Source organism: Eptesicus fuscus, chromosome 4 (assembly GCF_027574615.1).
Source record: "Eptesicus fuscus isolate TK198812 chromosome 4, DD_ASM_mEF_20220401, whole genome shotgun sequence".
Lineage (NCBI taxonomy): Eukaryota > Metazoa > Chordata > Mammalia > Chiroptera > Vespertilionidae > Eptesicus > Eptesicus fuscus.
In genome coordinates, this window is record NC_072476.1 from 64145060 (window position 1) to 64167283 (window position 22224).

At 35.5% G+C, this 22224-nt stretch overlaps 1 protein-coding gene across 17 annotated transcripts in view; it reads left to right on the top strand.

Annotated features, from left to right (window-relative positions):
- MEF2C (myocyte enhancer factor 2C) overlaps window positions 1-22224 on the top strand; it is a 163015-nt gene that overhangs the window by 54236 nt on the left and 86555 nt on the right. For 11 of the 17 annotated variants that reach the window (XM_054715072.1, XM_054715084.1, XM_054715071.1 and 8 more), the window contains one exon: window positions 18879-19074. In XM_054715072.1, coding sequence (XP_054571047.1) covers window positions 19021-19074 — 54 coding nt within the window. In that variant the 5' untranslated portion in view covers window positions 18879-19020. Of the gene's footprint in view, window positions 1-8162; window positions 8275-16631; window positions 17073-18878; window positions 19075-22224 lie in introns of those variants that run through there. The other 6 variants (XM_054715074.1, XM_054715081.1, XM_054715076.1 and 3 more) reach the window with 3 other exon arrangements.

Sequence of the window (22224 nt, forward strand, 5' to 3'; positions counted from 1 at the left end):
TTTCTTAGAGTTGCTTTTATATCATCTTTCAATACAGGAAATGAACAATGACTATAAAGGAAGAGCATTTTCCCCCATAATATGGATCCATTTTTTTAGAAAAACTATTTCTTCCTGAACTGTTTCTGAGATCTTTTACAATTTGAACCAGCTGTTAATAACAGCATTTATAGGTACCATTGACACTGGAGGATATGACAGTTCTGGTTCAGTGTTCATTATTGTAATGTACATTCTAGTTTAAACTGTATAAGCAGCCCAAATTAGTTAATTTCTGGAATTAAAGCAAATTCACTGTTCATTGGTCATTAACATTTTTGCAAATCACATGTATGTATGTGTATGTAGAGTATTAGAAAGCTGCTTCCAATTAATGGGTCATCATAAGTGCCTGAGGTGAATTATTTTCACACATAAAACCCTTAAGAAATATGTGATAAGAAGGACATAGAAATTTATTAGGTAAGGCATGTGCAGTAAATTAGAGCATACTGCATTTCTCATCAGTTCACCTATAAATGTAACCATTAGCAACATCAATTTTTAACTCATGGTCAAGCTGACTTACATAATAAAAATTCCTTATGTTTATATTACTAGGCTTACTCCAAATGGAAAATTAGAGGTATCTTATCCCTAGCTATAAATTATAGGTAGATGGTTGATGTAGCTTACAACACTGTTTAAAGTCATAACCATAGGGAAAAGAGTTGTCCTTGAGATTATTGTAAATAGTAGTACATTAAGAAATAAAATTTAAATCAGAGATGAAAGTTACTAAGCATTTTTGGTGTATTATATGAAAGCTATAAATAGCAACATATTTTAAGCCAATTTTCAAAAGATGTAGTGGAAAAGCCAAACAAACAACATGAAACATTCTTTTCTAGTGAGAATAAAACTTTTAGGTTTATTTTTACATAGAAGCTCAGATCATAGATGTATTGAATTTGATATATTTCACTACCAGCTGACTTAGGACTTTGACATAAATTTAAAAACTAGATGATGAGGATGAACACATTTCCTTAGCGTTTTGTCAGGCCTCCTAACACATGCAGCAGTAGAGCAGAGAAATAAGAGTTTGAAATATGGAGTCAAGTTCCCTTATCTCAAAACCTAGTTTTGCTGCTTATCTGCAGTGTAAAGTAGGGCATGTTCTGTATTTTTTTTTCTGTGTCTTGATTTTTTTATGAACAGAAATATAATATGAAATATAATCATGAGAGCACAGATTTATCCAGGTATAAGATCCAATTGAAATAATAGAAATAATGTTTCTGGGACATGTTCATTTAATGTTACTACTATCACTAGAATTTTTTGAATAAAGACTAGAAGGTGGGCTTTCAGTAATAACATTTCTAAAGGAAATGAAGGATAATCCAGGGAACCACAATTATTAACTGTCTTATATACAGACTTAAACATACCCAAGGCAAAATCACATTATACAATTATACAATGACAGCATCATTAAAAACTGATCCAATGAAAATACTTAAACCTTTACTGTGGAGTGTGATGGAGAAGAAGATATAATATCAAACTTTCAAGGCTTCAGATTTTGTGCTTTAAGATGTCCTCATTCATAAATTGGGAAAATATCTGCTAAACCACACTGATTAGAATGGTAGCTGAAGGAATAGTGAAATGAATAATTTATTCATTAAATTTCAAAATGCCAACGAGTCTTGTGTAAAGAGAGTGTGGAATGTCTGGCCCTTGAAAGATAGTATCAGAACTCAGCATGACCTTGGTAAACTGGAGAAGTGGTCAGAAATCATGAAGCGAAGGAGGAACAAATGCTTTAATACAAAGCAGAAGAGTAGCTAGAAACAAATCTGACAAGGGGAAAATGCAAAATTGAAATAAATGAGAAGGTAAACATTTGTAGAATTTATACAATGTGTAGATAATTCAAAAATATATTTGATAGAAGTAGACAAAGGAGTCTTTTTTTTTAGCATTATGTTTATATTTTGAGACTCCAGAGCTAATGGCAGATATGACTTAAAGTGAAGAGCCACAAAGATTGGGGGGGGGGGGGAGAGAAGAGAAAGTAAAGCAAGTAAAAGGTAACAAAAATAGGTATCATTCAATACACAATCTTCAAGTGTATGAAATGAGGCCAGGATCACCAAATGTTGTTCTCTGCGCAAGGCTAGAACAAGAGGACTGGACGTAAAGTATCCCGTGAGGGATTAGCTATAAGTAAGAATTTCCTGAGAGTGAGAGTTGTGAAATATCAAAATAGGTTACTGAGGAAGGTTATGTTGCTCCTTTTCCGGAAGGCCTTAAAAATAGGAGAGGTGGAATCTTTGTGAAATAATTTGTGTATGGCATTATCTGAAGGAGGGGAAAATGATCTGACCTTGGATGGCCTCTGCCAGTATTAATATCGGGTATTTCTACTCTCACTGTGGCTGAATGGAAATATAGCGATGTATTTTTAAAAAATTTTTGCTCTTTTCTGACATGGCAAAATTTAGATGAATTTTAAAAATTTACTTTATTGTTGAGAGTATTACAGATGTCCCCTATTTTCCTTCTTTGCTCCCCTCTACCCTAGATAAATATTTTCTTTTTTTTTTTTTTTTTTTGTTAATCCTCACCCAAGGGTATTTTTCCATTGATTTTTTTTAGGGAAAGTGGAAGAGAGAGGGAAAGACAGAGAGAAACATCGATGTGAGAGAAACACATCGACTGGTTGCCTCCTGCACAAGCCCTGACCAGGGCCTGGGCCGGGGAGGAGCCTGCAACTGAGATACATGCCCTTGACTGGAATCGAACCCGGGACCCTTTGGTCTGCATGCCAACGCTCTATCCATTGAGCCAAACCAGCTAGGGCTAGCCTAAATAAAATTTTTAATGGATCTCATAAAGATCCAGCTTAAGGCAAGTGAAATTTCTAAGCTTATCCTAAAATTTTCCATAATGAGTTTAGGGAGACATTTATCAAATACTCATCTTAACCAATTTTCCAAAAAACCTTAACAGTGACTGTGCTACAGTAATTGTTTTCCAGTTCATAAAATATAAAAAGAACATTTTAATATAATTTTGAATTTTAGAATCTCAGGAATGTGGCTAAGTAATGACTAGGTGTGTTGACTATGTATTAGTTGATGGTAATGTCCACTTTTCTAGCATCTAAAAGTAATGTTAGCCTCTACATTTCTCAGAACTCTTTAATTACCAGATCCACGGACAGGCAAGAGTGACACTGATATAAAAATGGCTCCCGAGGTTTCTTCACTGAAAGGCAGTATTGCCAACAGGTACTTTCTTACTGAATTAGAAATTTTAAAGATTTCTTGTTTGTCAAAAACCCTCTTAAAGTGCATAGACTACAGAAGCAGCCATTTTGAGCTTTCACTTTGTACTGTGAGCTGCCCGGCATCTCAAATTAAATTCAGGCTTGGATATAATGTGCCATTGTTGATTACGGAATTGTTGGATGGCTCCAACCCACTGTGTGCTCATCAACTGGCGCAATAACATATATAAATACACAAATGAGTATATATGTACCTATATCTGCACCACAGTGTTCTGCCTGTGGATGTAGGAGAAAAGTCTGACATTTGCTTAAAATATATCACCTATTACTTCCTTACACTCTGTAGCTTCTGCTAGAGTGAGGCTGCACCATACATTGTGAAAGAACTGGTGTGAACGTCTGTAATACACCAAACTATGTGATTTTTCTTCAACAATTATAACTATATTGCCAATTATGTCAACTGTTTTTATATAATTAATTAGTACATTTTATTAGGTGTGTGTCATATAAAGCTGATAGCCATAAAATTACTTCTAAAATAATATATTTAAAGACCTTGAATTGCACAATTATACCCAGAGGTCTCAAACACAAAGAATTCTAAAGAAGTAGGTAAATGTATTAAATTCTAAAGTGGAAACTCCACTGCATATAGAAGAATATTGTAGTAGGCCATATTTCGAGGAGATGAAGGAGAAGGAAGAGCAAGAGGAGGAATAGAAACGGGGTGGGGAGTTAATGACCAGGGTAATACCAGGGTGGAGGAGGTCTGGGTTAGAAACCTACCCAGGGCACTTGGAAGGAGAGCCAGAAGACTACCTCAAGCCTGGAAACAAGATATCTGTAAATGCTGTGTAATCTCATCTTCATCAGAAATGAAGTTGACTCTCCTGACTCATCCTCAGGAAGACATCTGTCTTGATGGTATTTTTCCCAGGGGTTGTAATGTAGATGCGTTGATTCGCATACATTCACCTGGTTTTCCTTATGCACAACCACATTTCTTTGTAGAAGTCTGGAGGGCAGACTGCTGGTGCTGATCAGACAATAAATTCTGATATTCTGATGACTAATCTCTAACTCATGTTTCATTGCATTCCCCTATTAGCACAGAGAAGTAAACTCCTTTTGTCCTCAAGAATAAGAGAATATTAGATGAATTCAAGAATGCCAACTTTAAAAGTACTTCTTAGATCTCTCTAACTCCCTCTGAACATTACATTTTCTGCATAGAATTTTAACTTTAAAGTCCTCTTTTGAATATTACCTTGAAGCATAGAGAAGCAGCAGAATATATGGTTCAAATACAAGTCTGGGACTGGACTTATAAGGGTTAAAGTTATAGCTCTAACTTGAGCTGTGTGATCCTGGGCATGTAACTTAACCTCTCTGTCCTTTTCTGTAAAATGGAAATGGCAACAGTGCCTTCCTCATAGGCTGATAATGAGGATTAGAGTTAATATATGTAAAGCTTTTAATGCCACAGTATTTTATAATTTGTAGCTATTATTCATTAAAATTCTAAATATGATTAGTGGCCCAAAGTTAACCTTGGTCTTAACTGCTTATATTGCTTGAAGCTGGAGCGAAACAACTCTTCAATGCAAAAAATTATTGTTTTTCTAGGACTGTATCCTGGAGAAGCATGCTGATCTCATTTTGTCTTACACCTTTATTGAATTTATACCACTTAGGAACTTGAAAAGGCCCTTTAGAAATTGAACCAAGCTCCCTTTAAAAGTCTGAGGAAAATGAGACTCAAAGGAGTTGACTGGTACAAAGACATGCAGCCTGTGGGTGGCAGAACCCAACCAAGAGCCTGACTCCAAAGAGCTTCCTTTCCACTGCACTCCACCACTCCTTGGTGCCTTGGGCTTTGGAAACATATTGCACCAAATGCTAAATATTTTATTAATATTTTTACTTCAAAAGAGCAGCAATTTTCTGCACCTGATACCATGTTTGTGTTTCTTTGTAAAGCTAAAAGAATACTTTTTCATTGTTTGATCAATTATTCAACAATACTACGATGTTTTCCCGGAGCCAGGCATTGAGCTTAAGTGTTGGTTTGGGCCACTTCAACAGTGCAGTGTATTCTTCAGAGGGAAGAAGCTTGTTCCTTTCTTTAAAGTTAGCATTTCCCTAAGGATATTCCAGAGAAATTTGAAAATACTCCAGATTATGCAAACCAGTATATTGAAGATTATGAAAAGTCCTGTAGCAAAGAAACCCATTTTCCTAATTTTATTTCCTGCCCCCACCCTTTCTATTATTATTATTTTCTTTTTGAGGCATAGCCTGTTAGCATCCTTAAGAACTAGTGATCTTTGGCATCTACTTCCGTATTTCTCAAGAGAGTCATGAGCTTGCTGCTACAGATGGGAGCTTTCTTTTTGGATAGTAGGTTTCAGAGAATCAGGATAAAAAACTGTCCATTTCAGCATCTTCTGATCCATAGTAGCATGATCTTTTTTTCCAGGGGAAGTACTGTAATACTTTCCATGGAGTGGTATCTGCCAAGGGTGACTTGGGCTATCCTGGAAAATAGCCTGGAGCAGAAAGTGTAGACATGCTGAGATAAGGAGGCTTCCTCCAGGCCTTCAGTCCGGGCACCACCGCAGCCCTGCCTGGATGGAATGGGGGAAACCTTCTGTTCCTCTGAAAACACCTCTATTCCTAGCTCTTTGACCGTTTCCCCTTCCATATCCCCTCAGTTCTAAACATGTGGAGAAAGAGATAAAGAAAGGTGATGAAATGAAAAAAGAAATGGAGTGTGGGATGCTACAAATAGAAGAAACCTGCATTTCCGTGCCTGCTTTGTATGCAATTATGACTAGGGTTTTGCAGGGGAAAGGAAGTATCTTCCTTAGGTCATTTTACAAGATAGAGAGGGAGGAAAGTGAGCATGCACTGTTAAATATTGGTTAGCATTGAGAACAAAGCCGAACACTGTGTTGGTTTTTATTAGAATAAATATCTGTATCATGATTCATTTTGGAAAGGAGAGAAGATAGTTTTGATTTTTTTTTTTTTATTTCAAATGTGTGTTTCTTTTTTAAGGGCATTTGGTCAATTGCAAATGAAAATAGACTTGTTAATTTAGGTTTTGCAAATTATAAAGATTACTTTATTTTAAAACTGACGAATTAGGTTCACCAAATATGGAATAAAAAGAAAACAATGGAATAAAAGGTCAAATTTATACCACTCCCCCAAAAAATGACGGGGAAGGGAAAATTGAAAATGTATACCCATTATTTCTTAAATTAAGTTATATTGCATAGGAAATTTTGACCCTTCCCCTTACTTAAAATACTATAGTTTTTAATTGGATGTTTCTATTTTATATTTAAAATTAATGTGTCTATTGTCCTGTACTCTAATTTCCTACATAAATAATCATAATTCTTAAATTTTGTTGTTGTTTTTTTCTTTAAAATGCCTTAATTTAAAAATACTAGATGATTCAATTTGTCTATTCATTCTGAGTTGGAAATTAATCTGTTTGGCTTGAGGCTATATAGCTTACTCTCATTAGATGGGTATGTCCAAAGATATGTGAATATTTCCTATATAGTGAGACACTGGGATTTTCAAATATCGCTGAGATCTTAATCAAAACTGTGCTGATTGCTTGGGAGTTGAGCCCTATGAGAGAGAAAATAAATCAACCTAATCCAATGACTCAGTTGCATTAATATTGTAAAATTATTTATTTCTAAGAGATAAAAGGAATGATTTCAAAAATATTCTTTATTTTACATTTGTAGAAAATTTTTATTGTATTTGTCAGATTACTCATGGTGCTATCTATATTTAGCATTGCAAAAAGAACTTATTTCAACTAGTGGGCATGGCTTTTATGAAATAGTCCACATTTTCAGGGAAGACACACCTTTGGATTGAATTAATATCAATTTAGAAACCTTTTGCATTATTATATACTCATATTATATTCTCAGTGCTTTAAAGTATTTATAACTTTTATAAAATTATATAATATTGAAGTAAAGGAAACAAGTTACCATAGTAAATTTATGAAATTGAATTGTGTCCAACTGAATTTTTACAGATGAATGTGGCTCTGTTTTTTATTTGCGCTCCACAACCCCATCATAGAATGTATGTATTATTATTCCCATTCTATAAATGAGGAAACTGAGGTTTAGGAAATTATGAATTAGCCAAGTTTGTACCACCAATGACTTGAGTGCTGGAGTAGTTATCCTGCTAATACTGTCTGGCTCCATCCATGGTTTAGATCTCTCCTCGCATGTCATCTTCTCAAATAACCTCCCCTGACATCACTGTCCACCTCTGCCCTTGCCTGTTCAGTCACTGCCTAGCCTATTCTACTGTGCTACTTGCTTTACAGCACTCCTCTAAAATCATCCTATTAGTGTGCTTGTTTATTCCTCTTTAAAACGTGTTTTGTGCAGACCAGGACCTCTGTTTGGTTCAGAGTGTTGTCCCTGGCACCTACTATCAGGATTGACACTTTTATGTCTCTGTGACTAATGACCAAGCTTTTACACTGTTAGCTGTAATGTTAAGCATCGTGATTTTGGCTCATGGTCTCCAGTGAAGTCAACTTAGACAGGATTTGCTTGCCTACATGGTCCAAGGTGAAGCTTACATTTAAACCCTGTGATGCAAATACACCAAACACACACAGTTACATGCAGCTCATTGGTTCCAGAGCTGGGGCAGGCAGCCTGCATTGTGTCCCGTTAGAGGATCTGCACCACATACATGCACCTTAATCTCATTTCTGACATTTAACTCTCACCCTCAGCACCAACGCTGACAAAAGTTCTGAAGTATTAAAACCATGTGTTTACACAGCCCTGGCGTGTCTTACAGTGACCGGGGCAGTCGTGTGGAATCCTCTTGTCCTGAGTTATGCACAGATAAAGGGAGGATATCGTTTTGAGAGGAATGCTACAACTACAAAGTGCATCCTGAAGGCCATTTAGCTCACAATGAAGGTCTGTGTTTTAAAATAGCACTATAACAAAGTAACTACAGAGTTTTGGCAAGGGCTTCAACTATTTATAGAACTAAGTAAGACACAGTAAATAGTGCCACACTACCCAGTTCTCCTTTGCCATAACCCCAAACTTATGAGAAGCACTGTAATTATATTTTTCTACTTAAAAAAAAAATCATAGTAGCCATTATCAGTTTAACCATACGGAAGCTCCGACTGAGATTTCTTTTTTAAATGCATAGTTTTGATTTCCAACAGCTGCACTAGGTCTTTAATCATATATTATCTTTATGAAGCCTTTTTCTAACATATGTTAATTGGCTGTTTTCTGTGACAAATTATGAGCTCTTACTTTGATGAGGTTCAATTGCAATCATGTTGGAGTCGAGTATGGAGAGTTTCCACCCCTTCTGGTTCCTCAAACCACTACAAACATCCGCACGTCACTGCAGTGCTGAGTAATGGCAGGATTTGGGCTGGCTGATTTCACTACAGATTTTTTTTTCCACAGGATATTTTCAGCTTCTTTGTACTAAATCTGTTGCAGGGTTTGCCCTTTTTAGCAGAAGCATGCTCTAAAATTAACATCAAATCTTATTGGAGATTACAATAATACAGTGAGAAATATTTCATCATACAACACCCCAGCGTCTGTTTTGCTTTACTAAAATTTTAGTCCATTTATTATACATTTTTAAAAGTCAGTTAGTTGTGAGGTTGGTAAGTATTTTCTAAATCATCAGCCTTTTGTAATAACTATTTTGAATTTTCCTCTTTTGAAAACAATTACTTATTGAGATGATAATTATATATTTAGCTCTCATAACGAAAATGCAAATACTGTTTTTTCTAGGTGTCCCAAATATCAGCATGTTAAAGATTCCATTGTATGTTTTTTCTTTGAAGTTACATCTGTTGGTCAAGTAATAAGAAGAATTACATGTTCCATCCAGGTTAATATCCTATAAAATGCATAGCATCCATTCGAGCTCTCTATCCTCATGTCAGTTTTTAATGTAGGATTAAGATGAACAGATATGTTCTGATCCGTCTGCTCTAAGAACTGTGATAGATAGCCTGCATCAGATACCAGCAGATGATCAGTGATAGCTATAATTAGAATAGATATTAAAAAATGCAGTGCATTTGTTTTGATTCACAGGGAAGTAGTCGAGGTAATTGATTAAGGCCTTCAGAAATGGTGTCATACAGCAGTCACATTGGGATTTATTTAGCTGTGTTTCTGCCTGGACCTCTAAGGTGAAGGGCTCCATGAACTGTGGTTCTCCAAAGCTAGAGCTGGGGCGGGGGGGTGGGGGGGCGCGCAATCTCCATACAGGTGTGAGAGTTTAAAATAAGATGTGCCGGATGTGAATAGGAGCCACTCCTCCTCGTGAGGCGGTTTTTAATCAGCCATTTCCCTGGAGTAGCACACAATCAATGAGCTCTAAGTCCTGAGGCTACCTGCGCTCAGAGGAAGGCCTGGGAACATCATTACAGAACTTGCGATGGAGCGTTTGTGAAAAAATTAGAGCAGAAATTAAGGGGAAGAAAGGTTAACTTCAGAAGTCTTACTTTGGTACTTCTCTTTTGGAGGGTCATAAAGAGATAATTTCAAATATTAAAAAAAGGATGTTAAACTGAACTAAATGCCAATACTATACAAAAAAAAAAAAATTATTGGAAATAAGTCAGATAAAAGTTCTTATTGATTTATGTTAGCCAGAACTGTTTAAACATGTATATTATTTTGGGTCCATTTCAGCGCCAGTAAATAAATAGAAAGTTGTGTGTGTGTCTTTCATGAATAGCACCACAGCCAGAGAGCAGGGCTTCAGGAGTCCTGCGTGGTACTTCAGTGTGACTGTCAAGTCACTCGGTGCACTGTGTCCTGAGTTAGTGTACACAAGGAAATTTAGTTCCACTTGATAAGACGCATACTTAATTGGCTTTAAGAAAATAAACCAAGGTAAAGAATGATGTGTAAATGAAACGGAGAACGTGGCACTTGCCTGTATGGAAGCCCATGAGCCATGTGGCTTAATTGGGGCCAGTTGGGATCACTTAATGATTGCTGTCAGAAGATCAGATTTAATTCTCCTTATAAGAAGACCACAGTGGGATAGAGTTAAACAAATTGCCGTCAGAGGTTTCAGATGAACAAAGCCTTAATTAGGTTGATTAGGATGCTATAAAAGAGATGAAGAGAAATAGAAAAATTGATGAATCACTGGGTTTCATGTTGAGCCATAAATAATAGCAATGTCTGTATTTTGAGAAGTAGGATTATGGCGTTTTGAATATTATATATATATATATATTAGCATGGAAGGCTCTTACGTAAACTTTCTAAATTTCTGAAGTTTAACTAGAGACAAAAATAAATGACATTCCATGTAAATAGCAGATGATTTATCAAGCATATTATCCATAAGGTATAACAAAATATTGGCAGGAGAATTGTGTTTCTTCTCATTTCAGGTCATCTTTAAATGTTAAATAAATTGGGGAGACAAATAACAGGCAAATTATTTTCAAGTACATAAGTTTTCAATCATTTAACATAATATTTTAATACATTATAAACAAAGCCTTTACTTAGACTGTCCTTTTAACCATATCACAAACGTAATAATGTGATTATTTACTGGTGATAATACTCAGGACTACTCAGGTGTCTTAAAATGTATTCTTATTGTTTAAGACACTCAGGTGTCTTAAAATGTATTCTTATTGTTTTATCTACACATTATGAAAAACTAAAATGTGTTTCTTTTTCCATTTGCTGTACTTTTGCAGGAAAATGCTCTCTCTGCACACACCCACACACACCCACACAAATGTATCAGTAAGGCTGAAAGGGGTGTCCAATACATACAGAGTTTAGAGAGAAAAAATTTGTACAGTATCTGCATTTTAATCATGAAATCTGATATATTAAAGAAAGATTAGGAAAATAAGGAACATAAGATTTTTTTCTGACAAGTTCAAGAGATGCCTGGGAATTCAGATTTTTGTCATAATAAGAAGAAAATGTATAATAGCAACGTCGCCCACTTAAAGCCTAGCTTGCTTTGAAGGCTGGCAATTTCGTGTCACTGATATTGGTGTTGTACAGCGCTCCACTTGCTTTGTTCAACAGCAGCAACAAAAAATCCAGCTGCGTGTGCTCATTGAGCGGCTACAGCTGGGGAGCAGAACACATTTTGGGATGCTAACTAGTAGCTGTTGCTTTGTGATGAGGACAGGGTGGAATTCACCTTTGTGGTAAGCCCTGCCACATCACGAAATGGCCTTTGAAAGAAAACGTGGTGGCTGCCCCGTTGTGAAAAATTAGGAAATCAAAGACATGATAAAACCCTGAATTAATTACGTAAGATGATGTGGAAAAACTAAAAACTGTGGTGTGGTTGAATAGCACGAGGCTCTTGACATATTTTAAACCATTTGGAGTTTATTTTGGCTTGGAAAATGGAGATGCTATTTAAGCTGCAATGTGAAAAAAAAAAAAAAAAAAAACAAGACAAAATATACCATGGGTAACCATGGCAGGGCAGCTATGCCTCCCTCCTGTTTATTAAATTGTTTACAATGCAGTGCAGTTGTTTAAAGGTATGTGTCTCCTACATTCTAGAACTGTGTAAATAAAATGATTTATGTCAGTGTTAATGGCAGGTTAGGCCCGCTTATTAAATTAATTGCAGGGGTTTTCAAAATGAGTTCCTTTTTAGCCTTATTATATTTCTGACATACATTTCATCTCCTTTTGTCCTTGGGGAAAGATATTAAAGTAGGACTAGAAGCATTAATGTGGAGTTTTCAGCAGCCATGGTCATTGGGAAAATTGATATATTTCCCTAGTTATTTCTACTTTTGCAGCCTGAAGCTCTTCCATGACTGATACTGAAGAGAAACTTCTTAATTTTTGTAACCCTGTACATTTTTTTTCTTCATATAATGATTATTGTTAATGGATAAATGAAGCATTACCTGTTAGCAGATTTCATCGTTAGCCCTGCAGAGTGAGGTCTTCATGGTGTATGGAAGGATCGCTTGGCAGCCTTACTGTACGATGGGACTGAATTTATACTTCAGAATGGAAGCAGGCTTACAATAGTAGGCTAGGCTCCCGGTACTACTCTGTATCCAGCACTCACCTCTAGTACCAGTTTAATGGACATAACCACCCTGCAAATGAAGAAATGCATTCCCACCTTTTTGTAGGATAAGGAAACAGGGGTTCCAAGGGATTAGTAGTCACTCAGCTTTTTTTTTTTTTTTTAATAGAGTTGCTTTTTTAAAATATATTTTATTGACTTTTTTTACAGAGAGGAAGGGAGAGGGATAGAGAGTTAGAAACATCGATGAGAGAGAAACAACGATCAGCTGCCTCCTGCACACCTCCTCCTGGGGTTTGTGCCTTCAACCAAGGTACATGCCCTTGACCGGAATCGAACCTGGGACCTTTCAGTGCACAGGCCGACGCTCTATCCACTGAGCCACACTGGTTAGGGCGTCACTCAGCTTTTAAGTTCAAACCCTGAGCTTTCTGATTTCAAAATTCATTCAGCTTCCACTTCTCAGCTTCAATTATTCTTATTCATTATATGAGATGCTATTTAAACATGACAAAGGATTAAGTATCAGGTTATCAGTTATCAGTCTGCTTCTGTATAAGCAAAAATATGAAAGTGTTCTTAGTAGTAATCATTAAAAATAGCAGCTGCAGCCCCGGCTGGTTAGCTCAGTTGGTTGGAGCGTTGCCCTCTACATTAAAGGTTGCAGGTTTGATTCCCGGTCAGGACACATGCCTGGGTTCAATCCCTGGTTAGGGCGTGGGGAGGGGGCGGTGCAATCGATGTTTTTTACATCAATGTTTCTCTCTCTAAACTTGATTAAAAAACACATCCTTGGGTGAGAATTAAAAAAAAATAGTGACTGCAGAAAATACCTGAGAGAATAAAATCTTAAATTTATTAATCAACTAATATAATCCTACTGTATGCCTGGCACTGGGGTAGTGACTGGGAATACAAAAGTGAGACAAAACGTACCTGGCCCACAGGTGTTGAGGAAGAGATACAATTTCAGTTGTGACAAGTGCTACAAAGGAGGACATGGTGCTGTGTGTCCTTTTAAGGGAATTTGATGTGATCGGGAGAGCACAGAGTGCTTCCTGGGGAGGTGAGACAGAAAGGCAGAGGAAAGTTATGGAGGTACAGAGGGGAAGGAGGAGCATCGCAGCAGAGGGAATTGTATATGCAAAGGCCCTGTGGTAGGAGGTAGTTGGCAGGTGGTAGGAAGGAGCACAGCAGGAAGAATTATCACATTATTTATTATTTGTATATGTGATATTGCACTGAAACTTGAAGATGACTCAGAATTCATCATGTTGGCTCAAAAATGGGATAGAGAAAATAGCTATTTGGCACAATGGTGTTTATTCAGCGGGAAAGAATGGCTGTTCTTTTATTACCCATTAGAGGATGAGTCTTGGCTACGTGTCTTTAAAATGAACTCAGCTAGGGTAATACAACATTCTGTATAATACATGGTAAGCTTAGACAGATATGGAGTGACTTTCAAGACCAAGGAAATATTACCCAACTCTTAAGACATCACACAGTCAAGTAACAATAAGAACAATAATAATTATATCTTTTGACGTTCAGAATACCTCTTAAGGAAAAAAAAAGTAAAAGTTCTACTTGTTCCTTTTAACCAAAATATAATTAGATGTCTCATATGTCTTTCAAACATATCATAAAGTAGAAAGTTAAATGTATCTAGTTGCACCAAAATGAGCCACATTTTCCACTTCAAGTAATAATGAATCATTTAATTGTTTGAATCAGTCATACCAGACTTGCAGCAACTGGGACTTATGATCCTTTTTGTCCCTTACTAAGTTTCCAGCCTGTATTTACTTAACAGTACTAGTATAATTTCTTTTGTGATACACTGTGTTTGGTTTTCAGCCTTGAGTTTTTACAAAACATTATATGAAGATGCTAGTTGGTGTCAGTGAAAATGTGAGTGAATGAAAATGTTTTTTGCCCATACGAGTAAAAGAAAACCAGAATTCTTTTTCTGCAAATTGACATCACATCTTTTAATGTTTTATCATTATTCATAGGCTGTTTTTATTTAAGTGCCTGCATTGTGCTTATTATAGCAAAATACACGCTTTGCAAAGATAAGTTTAGCAGGAGAGAATTAATTTCTTCCCACATCTTTTAATGTGGCATGGCAGTTTCACTCTAAGATCAAAACACATAACTGAAGGTTATGTTTAATTTCTAAATCAGAGTGTTGTGGGAAGATGATTGAAATCTGAAGATGACTCAGATCACTTGATATGTGGTTTTCTTCCTACAGAAACTTTATGGTAGACTGTCATTTCCAGGTTAGAAAGAAACTAACAGTGATGCGATTAAAATAAATAGTTTCACTATCTACTGAAAGTTTGTTACTTACTTTGGTTCATAGTCTGAATTTTTTCAAAAGAACTTCAAGGGCTTATATCATAGGAATCTATTCTACCACCCAGTCTATGTCCTCTTTTTAACCATGGGGACAAAGAAGTAATCACTTTATTTTACCAACGTTGATTTTTTGGGGCAATTTTTGTGATTTTTATTTTTTACCCAAAATATGACATATCTACATGTATTCATATGATGGCTCTTTCACTGCATACAATTCTTCATTTGCCTCAAAGAGTAAATTAAGATTATGTGGCCACATTGACTCTGTCGATTTTTCTGAGGCATAAGTAGTGATCGCGATATATCTTCTCCACCAAAGTGAACTTGTTGGTTTTCTCATTTCTGTTTCTGAAAGCAATCAGGCAAAAATACTAACCTAGAGCTAAAATTGATTTTTTGCAGGTATTTTAAAAATAGAAATTAAAAATTTCGTCCCCGTGTCTGGATTTCACTCATTGTCCCTTATCTGAACCTCTCCAAGGCCTCTCTGTGTGGGGTGTGCAGCACAGCACACTCAGACAGTTCAGTTCAGAGAAGGAAGTGAAGAGTTTTGGTTCCCATTTTACACTTCTGGAACAGTTTAGGGAAGGAAGCACCTTTACACCTTTTATTGTTCGTGGTTGCTGACATCATATCCTTCCCTGACCAGTCTGTGCGTGTTTCCTGCCATTCTGTCAAGACTCTTCTGTGTTACTGGGAGGGATTTGTAGGAGGCTGGGAGGGAGGGAGGCGGGAGGGAGAGAGGGAGGTAGAAAAGAGGGAGGTAGAGAAGAGGGGGAAGGGAGGCGGGATGTGGGTATCACTCAAGGGAACGTGTTTATAAATGGGAGAGCCAGTGGGAGAAGGATCGTTAGCACCTATCCACACGAAATTCTTCTCTACTTGGGTCTCACACCACTTTGCCTTCATGTGCCTGCTTATGCCAAACTCAGAGTGAACAGAAGCCTTCCATACTGAACTTCCCCTTTTTAGTAAGCAGCCTGATCTTATTTTTCTCATATTTAGGTTGGCAAACAGAAAAACAATGCAGAAGACTGGGACTCTATAGAGTCTAACTGTGGTAGAGAATTTCTTTTTTCTTTCTATTTTTTTTTTTTAAATTACTGATTGTTTCTATGGAACTCTGTCATTTTCCAAGAATGCTTCTTTCATGTGGAAAGAAGTAGCGGCAAGCCTGCTGGTATTATTTTAAGCTTATGGTTGATTGTACATAGTGGAAGTTTTCAGCATAACTTGAAGTTCTACTACGTGTAGCTTAGCTATTATATTCTTCTCTTCATATGCATACAAAACAATTTTACAGATTAGTAAAGTTATATAATCTCTTTTTCATCCTCTCTAGGCTTCCTACAAATGAATACTTGAAACCAACCTTACAATATAATTTTTGCATAAAAATTAGGTTAGAGAAATTGTTATGCTAAGAAAACAGCTACTGAGCTGTTGTTGACCTTCCTAACTCTCTGAATTTTTACTGACAGCCTTGAAATGTTGTGACTCACAATCCAATGTTCTAAGCCATGTGTTCCATGACACATTTCTCCAGGAAAACAGTCACATCATCACCACCTAGCATTCTGCATATATACTTAAGAATGTAAAATTTGTGTTGTAGAAATGTTCAAAAGGCAACACTTGAAGAAATATTTATTTTTACAGTAAAAAAATATTTTATTTTTATTGAAATTTATACTTGCTTCTCTATATTGCATATTTCAAATAGAAAAATATATTCAGTGGCATTTTTATCAACTATTATATATATGTACATATATATTTGATATATACATATAAATGTGTTCTGGCAAAACATTTCCCATCATGTTTTGAGAATTCAAAAAGAAAAAAAAAAAAATCCTTGCTTTGCTCTTTTTAAAAAGTGTCTCTCGTTACAAAGTTGTGAAATAACCGGGTGGTGATAGGGAGGAACTCTTCTAAGTCTGGTTCATCAGGAACTCTCTGTGTCTTTCTGAGGAGGCTTTTTTCTCCAGGGATGTTTCTCTACTTGTCTGGTTATTTGTATTTTGAAATCGGGATCTGTGGAAGTTCTAGTCTTGTCTGCCTTGTCACCACACTAATCTGTTCACCCTGACCTTCCACCTTAAAGTGAATAAGCGCTTAGGCAGGCATAGTCCTGTAAGCCGATAGTGCCACGGGCCTTAGCTAAATGAAAGAAAGGAAATTGTCCCATTTGCATTTGCTGTGGATTCATGGGTTGGCTTTTCTGTGCTAGAGGAAGCCTGTTCGTCTCTGTGGGGTCTTGCACATGCATGGGAAATACCATTCTAACGTGCTGCTTGCTTCTAAGGTAAGACTATAGGAAACACAGGAAAGTTGCCCAGTTGAGTGATATTTAAGACCATTTCTAAAAATAGATAAATGGACAATGGCAACAGTGAATATATGATGCAATTGTGCTTGTGGATTTTCTTGTATTTTAATGTGATTTAATATGTCTTAGAATAGCTATTTTTTTCGTGTATGTTTGTCAAATGTATGTTATTTACATAACTCCTTAAAACTTTTGAACTACTTCCAACATTTAAAATTACCACTGGAGTAATAACTACTTTTTGATGAGCACTGTGTGGTCATGATGTTACTCAATACATGTATTCTCAGAGGCAGGAGTGAGCTGCAGTTTAATAGAAAGGCATTGGGCAAAAGAGAATAGATGGTCTTAGTATTTAAGCAGCACCTAATCCACCAGAACTAATTATATCATAATAGCTTCTCCAATTAGATCATCAGAAAACTTAAAATTAAAAAAAAATTACTCAAGGTGATAAAGAATTTAGAAATTAAGTTAAAAAAATCAAAAGAGAGCTGATGATCAGAGCAAGTATATAACAGCTTTCCTGTTCCAATAACTTTGAATTGGAGCCAATTAATCTATTAAATAGCCAGGACATTGGATTAACATTACATAATAAATGTGGGAATTTACCAGGTTGGTCATCAGACACCAGCTAAAATAAACAGGGAAATACTGAGCAGTGTGTAAAGTAGTTGCATTCTTTGACATGAGATGGGGTAGAAGAATTGAAGCTGTTGCTTGCAAATGAAGAAGCCATTGTGGAATGCTTTCTTGTTAACTTCCACATTTCACGGCAATTCACTTTCATTACATTCAAACATTTTCAGATGTACTTTAAAACAAAGTAAAATACATTCTTTTAATACTCTGGATTTTCTGGATTTACCTTATATTACTGATGTTCATTTCACTAATATTAATTCGTGACCTAAAGATATCCAGTATATAATAGCAAGTTTCTGTAATTTTGTGTCTTACTCCCCAAAGAGAAATGATATGTCTTTTTAAAATATTTAAATTTAGAGAACTGATGGCTTATTATAAAAAGTGTAGTTATAAATGAAACAATACTCTAATTTTTTTTTCTTTTTATGAATGATTATCTTCTTGGATTCTTGTACTGAAGATGTAGCTTAAGGGCTCTCAAAAGGATGAGATCTCACTGCTGATAGCTGCTGGTTATGTAAAATTAAATATCCCGTATGCTTTTTACAGTGTCCTCATAGTGGTGACTTTTTAAAAATAAGATTAAAGGATTTGGATTTAAATTAGTTGACATTTACATATATCAAATAGCACTTTCATAATAGTCCATCCTATTTGCATAACGAGGGACATTATCACCTCTGCTGTCAAAACACGAGATTGTTTTCCCTTCAGAAATGAATTAGCTGCCTACTTAGCATACACAGGTACATAAAGGTTCATTAACTCTCTGATTTAGGTAATTTTTCACAACAGAAGGGTGCAAATAGTCACTTAATTTTATTTTTAAAATATTAAGAAACTCTGCAAAAGATACATTTCAACTGTCGGCCTTTAAAGCATAGTTTTCATCGTTTAAATGACTTGTTAAATTACTTATGAGGTTATTTTCATTATAAAAACAAACGGATCCTACTTTATGTGCTCCTGCATGTGATATACCATGAACTTTTAATAAGCACTTATTTTCATTCATTTGATTGGTTTCCTGCCATGTAGTTGTTTGTTTGTTTTTTTTAATAATTAGAATATGAGAGTTCTTCTGAAACTGACTTGCTGTTAAAGGGGTACTGAATTTGTGTTGTTCTTCAGCAGGAACGAATGCAGGAATTTGGGAACTGAGCAGTGCAAGTGCTGAAGAAGGAGATTTGTTTGGAGGAAACAGGAAAGAGAAAGAAAAGGAAGGAAAAAATACATAATTTCAGGGACGAGAGAGAGAAGAAAAACGGGGACTATGGGGAGAAAAAAGATTCAGATCACGAGGATTATGGATGAACGTAACAGACAGGTGAGTGGGGAAAACTTTTTTGTGTCATTACTTAACATGGACTATTTATTACATTTCCCCCAGATGGGTTAAGGGTCCTGAGAACATTATGAACTTAAAAACATCCATTAAGAGAAGTGTCAATGAATTGAACGTGGCCAGTTTAAGTGCTAATGGTCTCTTATATATGTAGGGTGTCCCCCCAAAAGTGTATAAAGGCAGTATTTATTAAAATACATTTTAAAAATAGAGCCATCAGCTGTTTACATGTGTATACATGTTAGGGACACCATATATATATAATATGTGTGTATACATATATATATATGTGTGTGTATATATATATATATATATATGTGTGTGTGTGTGTGTGTGTAAAAAAATCACCGTATCTTTTAGAAATGCAGTTTACATGTTCATGATTATTCACTTTTTACTTCAACCTGAATTCTAAGTGCAAGCTGTACTTGTGTAATATAAATAGCTTAATAACCAAGAGTTAATAAGCATGACATTGCTACATTGCACGCATCATCAAACAAAGATGTTCTTCTATTCATGGGCACAAGGCCTTTGGTGGTCATCTATTTAAAAGGTTTATATAATAAGCTAAATATCCTGAAAAAAATAGCTTTCATTCTATTCACAGGTTTGAAATACATCCAAAATATTTAACATGACCTGACAACAACAACAAACACCCACATAAAATATTAGTAATTTAAAGCATGTAGGCAAGAAGTATTAATTCATACCATTTTCTTTAAACCCTGACTTTTGTACACATAGAGGCCGATGATGCTATGATTTTTTCTAGATATCTGTGTGATACAATTGATCTATTCTAAAGACATTAATTATACACCCAAATGCTCTATTCAGCAAAGAGTTGTATATCATGAATATCTGTCATTTGACTGTATTTTCCTTCACACTTGGAGAGAGTAGATTTAGCTAGGCAATGTAAGGAGAGGTGGGCGGGTTGTATGTATTCTGATGTTAAATATCAAATAATGATTCCTGAGGGTAACTACAATAAGTCAGATCACTGCCACTGGATCCATTGTCCCAAATGGATAATGGGACCTATAATAGGACATTCCTTGTCCTTGGAAAAGAAGAATCTTTTTGCTTTTGCCCCATTTACACTAGAAAAGCTTAAGAGGACAGCTTTGGAGATGCCCCACAAGACTGTAATTTCCCCCAAATAAAGACCGTCTATCTCCTATATCGTCCCTTTCTATCTCTTTGGAACACTAAGTGAGACTACAACTGATTCATGGTTTAAAAAGTTATGTTGCTACCTGTGTAAATTAAAGTGGATAGAGGTTATTATTTATGCTGTCAAGGCCAGTATGCTATTAAGAGGTAAAGAAACTTTTTAGATTTTTATGTTTATAATTCCTTAAATTATTATATTCAAGGTACATATGACTTGAAATATTTCTGGCTGAAAATTAAGCTAAAGGATGACTAATGCTAAGATTTATAAGGTATTTCTTCAGTGCTTTTCTTACATATTGTTTATTGCTATGGGTCAAGCCAAAAAGCAATAATTTTTTTCAATATAAAACCACAGTATTTTTACTTGGTTTATAGATTAAAATTAAAACTGAAATATTGAACATCATGTACCATTGACTGCTTAAACCAAGCTATTTGGACTAGAATTTATTTGGTTGTAGTCAAAGTTATATGGTTATATGTATTAGCACTTATACTTCATTAATAATACCAACCAATTTTTAGGCTCATGAAATCCATCATATCTTTTGCTTGCAAAAAGAGAAGAAAATTTTTGCAGGTGGAATTCATGAGCTTTCATTATGCTTTATAAAGGAACATAAAACTCACACAGGGATACATGAATTTTAACACCATATTTTTGAACTAATTATTGAACATCTCTTCTTAATTTAAATATAGTGTGTCTACAGTTGCTATAACTCTCACCTATGTTGAAAGTCATAATAACTTTAAGAGAAGAAAAAATATTTAAATTCAGCTTAGTTTATTTTCTTATTTATCCTGAAGACAAATTTCTTACTTTATCCTATAGAATTTAGGATCTTTTTTTTTTTTTTTTTTTTTTTTTTTTTTTTAGTCTTTAGGTACTAGTACAGTAGGCCCTTTAATTCAATACTCTTAAATGTAATTAGTAAAATTGAAAACTTCCGTTTCAACATATGTCTCAGTGGCTATCATGGATGGCCATTGGCAATCTTCAGCAGCCATCTTACTTCCAAATGTTTGTCAGGTGTGCCTCCCACCTCCTACAAGAGTGGTCGTGAGAGCCATTTGGGAGAGAGCTTAAAAGAGGTAGGTCACTTCTAATAATCAGCCCCAGCACATCTGCTAGAGCATGTCAGACGACTATGGAGGCTCCCCTAAACTGGGCTTCCTTTAAGCTATGTGTTCCCAAGTTGAGAAGAAAAAGTTAACTGCTCTGCCCTTTTGAAGCTTCCCCCACTGCAGCCTCCTTGGCGGAGCCTCACACAATGGTTCACAGTCACCTTTTCTTTAAAGCAGTGAAAGCCTGCTCTGCCATCGCAGGTGTTTATGTGGCAATACGGAGAACCGGGTGTTTTTTTTTACAGAATAAGAAATACTGGCGTAAAGTGTGAAATGAAATATTGCAGAGCAGATGTGATAAATTGTATATCATTAAGAAATAAAACTGTTGTAAAACAGAGCAGCTTACTGTTTAAATTGAATTTTGCCCATATTTTATCTTTCGTAATGGAAGTAGGGAACAGCTAAAATTTAGAAAGTCCAATTGATACATGTAATAGTTTAGGGGAGGAAAAAATATTAACAGCTTTTTAATTTTTAAAAAAATTTCTAAGTTTATGAAGACTACTGAATTTCTAGCTTAACCAAGATGGGTTTCTTAAGCAAGTATATGAAAATAAAATAAAATCCTGAATTCTCAATTTGCCTTGCAGAAATTTTCAGATAACTTAATAAAAGCAGCTACAAGTTCTGAGAACTACATATATATTATTTCATTTAATCCTTATCAACCCCATTTACAGCTAATAATTTATTAATTTATTAAATCAACAAATATTATTAGCTTGCAATGTGTCCAGCATTAAGATGCAGTAGAAACAAGAAGAATCTCATCCAGCTTATCAACTGCTGCGGAAGTCATCAAACTTTTTCTGTCCA